The 2,619-nt window shown below is 54.4% G+C and overlaps 1 protein-coding gene across 1 annotated transcript in view; it reads left to right on the top strand.

Annotated features, from left to right (window-relative positions):
* Nucleotides 1-2,619, top strand: part of LOC109926105 (rho guanine nucleotide exchange factor 11-like) — a 36,264-nt gene that overhangs the window by 12,881 nt on the left and 20,764 nt on the right. Inside the window, 1 exon segment of the mRNA XM_048620573.1 lies at nt 434-548. Within this exon segment, the coding sequence (XP_048476530.1) occupies nt 434-548 (115 nt within the window).

The raw sequence follows: 2,619 nt of genomic DNA, 5'->3' as shown, positions 1-2,619 counted from the left end.
CCCCCCCCCCCCCGTCTCTCTCTCTTGCCCTCCCCCGTCTCTCTCTCTCGCCCTTCCCCTGTCTCTCTCTCTCGCTATCCCCCCATCTCTCACTCTCCCCCTGTCTCTCGCTCTCCCCGTCTCTCGCTCTCCCCCCACCTTTCTCTTTCTCTCTCTCTTTTGCTCTCCCCGTGTCTCTCTCTCTCTCTCTCTCTTGCTTTCCCCTTGTCTCTCTCGCTCTCCCCCACTTTCTCTTTCTCTCTTTCTCTCTCGCCCTCTCTCTTTCTTTCTTTCTCTCTCGCTCTCCCTCTCTGTCGCTCCCCCTGTCTATCCCCCTGTGCCATTGTGCGTTCTCTCGCGCTCTCAAATAACTTCCCCACCCCCACTGTATCCCTCCCACCCTCTCTCATCCTCTCCCTCACCCTCTCTCTGTATCTCTCGCTCCCCCAAACAGGATGCAGAGAGCAATCCTCAGTGCCGACGTCTGCAGCTCAAGGATATTATTCCCATTGAAATGCAACGCTTGACAAAGTACCCACTGCTGCTGGAGAACATTGCCAAGTACACAGGTACAGTACAGAGTACATGAACGCACATGCACACACGCAGATAGACTGCCGCCCGTACACAGACACGGGGAGGCGTGCAGACACGGGGAGGCGTGCAGACACGAGGCTGCGTACAGACACGGGGACGCGTACAGACGGGGAGGCGTGCAGACACGGGGGCGCGTACAGATGGGGACGAGTGCAGACACGGGGACGCGTACAGAGGCAAAACCTTGCAGCCCTTTGGAATAGATTATTGCCAGTCATCACACACCTGCCTTCTCCCCATGTCCATCAAATACCACCCACCCTCACCGTCCCATTCCCAAATCCCTCGCTCCCACCTTCTCCACATCTTTTTTTTTTAAAATTCAGTCACAGGGTGAGGCTATCGCTGGCCAGGCAGCATTTATTGCCCCGTCCCTAATTGCCCCAGAGGGCAGTTCAGAGTAAACCACATTGCTGTGGGGCTGGAGTCACGTGTAGGCCCAGACCAGGTAAGGATGGCTGTTTCCTTCCCTAAAGGACATTAGTGAATCGGATGGGTTTTTCCCAACAATTGACAATGGATTTGTAGTCGATACCAGACTCTTGATTCCAGATTTTTTTTTAAAATTATTGAATTCAAACTCCCCCTACGGCAGGATTCCTCCACAAATTGCTCGCTCTCCATCCCACCTTCTCCACATATCCCTCACTCCCACCTAACTCCCAAACCGTGGATAGCTCTGTCTGTCTGCCAGTGGTCTGTTCCCCACGGCGGTGCCCAGACGTTGAGTTGTTGTCAGGCTATTCAACTGGAAAGGCATCGTCAGGCGTCCCCTTGCTCGTGTTTCATGTGTGTTTCTCAGATCGGCTGTGACTTATTTCTCCCTGTCTCGAGAGCGCCGTGGCAGGTTTTCAATGTGAGTTGGAGATCAGTCGCCTTGGGGGACACATTCCTGGAGTTTGGTCGGAGCAGACCAGAGGCTGGGAATTCTGCAGCGTGTAGCTCACCTCCTGACTTCCAACAAGCCAGGAGCGGGATGGAATACTCCCCACTTGACCCCGGATGGGGGCAGCCCCAACAACACTCAAGAAGCTCGACACCGTCCAGGACGAAGCAGCCCGCGCTTGACTGGCACCACATCCACAAACATCCCACTCCCTCCACTCAGTAGCAGCGGTGTGTACCATCTACCAGGTGCACTGCAGAAATTCACCAAGATAGCACCTTCCAAACCCACGACCACTTCCAGCTTGATGGACAAGGGGCAGCAGATACATGGGAACACCACCCCCCACCCCCCTGCAAGTTCCCCTCCGAGCCACTCACAGTCCTGACTTGGAAATATGTCGCTGTTCCTTTGCTGTTGCTGGGTCAAAATCCTGGAACTCCCTCCCTAACGGAACTGAGTGTGTTCCCTACGCTTAAGGACTGCAGCGGTTCAAGAAGGCAGCTCACCACCACCTTCTCAAGGTGGGGCAACTAGGGACGGGGACAATAAATGCTGGGCCCAGACAGCTATGCCCATATCCCACGAGCGAATGCTAAGAGAGGTTGCTGTGACTGTGTATCAGCTGCATCCCCACATATCTGACCTGGTTTGTTTTATTTGGTAAGTCACTTCTTTGAATGTGGCCATCGTTACAAAGACCTGCACTTGAGGAGGCAGGAGCGGCTTTACTGGGAACATCACTGGGCTTAAACTCCTTCGGCCAACAGGCAGTGAATTCAGATCCGGCTACAGCAACTGGGAATGGAGCTAAAATTCAATTACTCGATCCGGAATCCGTAGCTGCTCTCCACGACAGCTGCCGTAGAGAGTCGTCGAGTTGTTACAGCACAGAGGAGAGGCCCTTCAGCCCATCGTGCTCACGCTGGTCGTCAAACATCCATATATTCTGATCCCATTTCCCAGCACTTGGCCCGTAGCCTTGTATGCTGTGATGCTTCAAGTGCTCATCGAAACAGTTCTGGAATGTCTGTCTGGAGGGTTTCTGCCTCGACCAGCCTTTCAGGCACTGTTCCAGATGTACACCACCCTCTGGTGAAAGCATTGTTCCCTCCAACCCCCCTCCAACCCCCCCTCCAACCCCCCCTCCAACCCCC

The sequence above is a fragment of the Rhincodon typus genome, chromosome 47 (genome assembly GCF_021869965.1).
Source record: "Rhincodon typus isolate 14 chromosome 47, sRhiTyp1.1, whole genome shotgun sequence".
In the NCBI taxonomy this organism is placed as follows: Eukaryota; Metazoa; Chordata; class Chondrichthyes; order Orectolobiformes; family Rhincodontidae; genus Rhincodon; species Rhincodon typus.
This window is presented reverse-complemented; position numbering and strand designations above follow the sequence as displayed.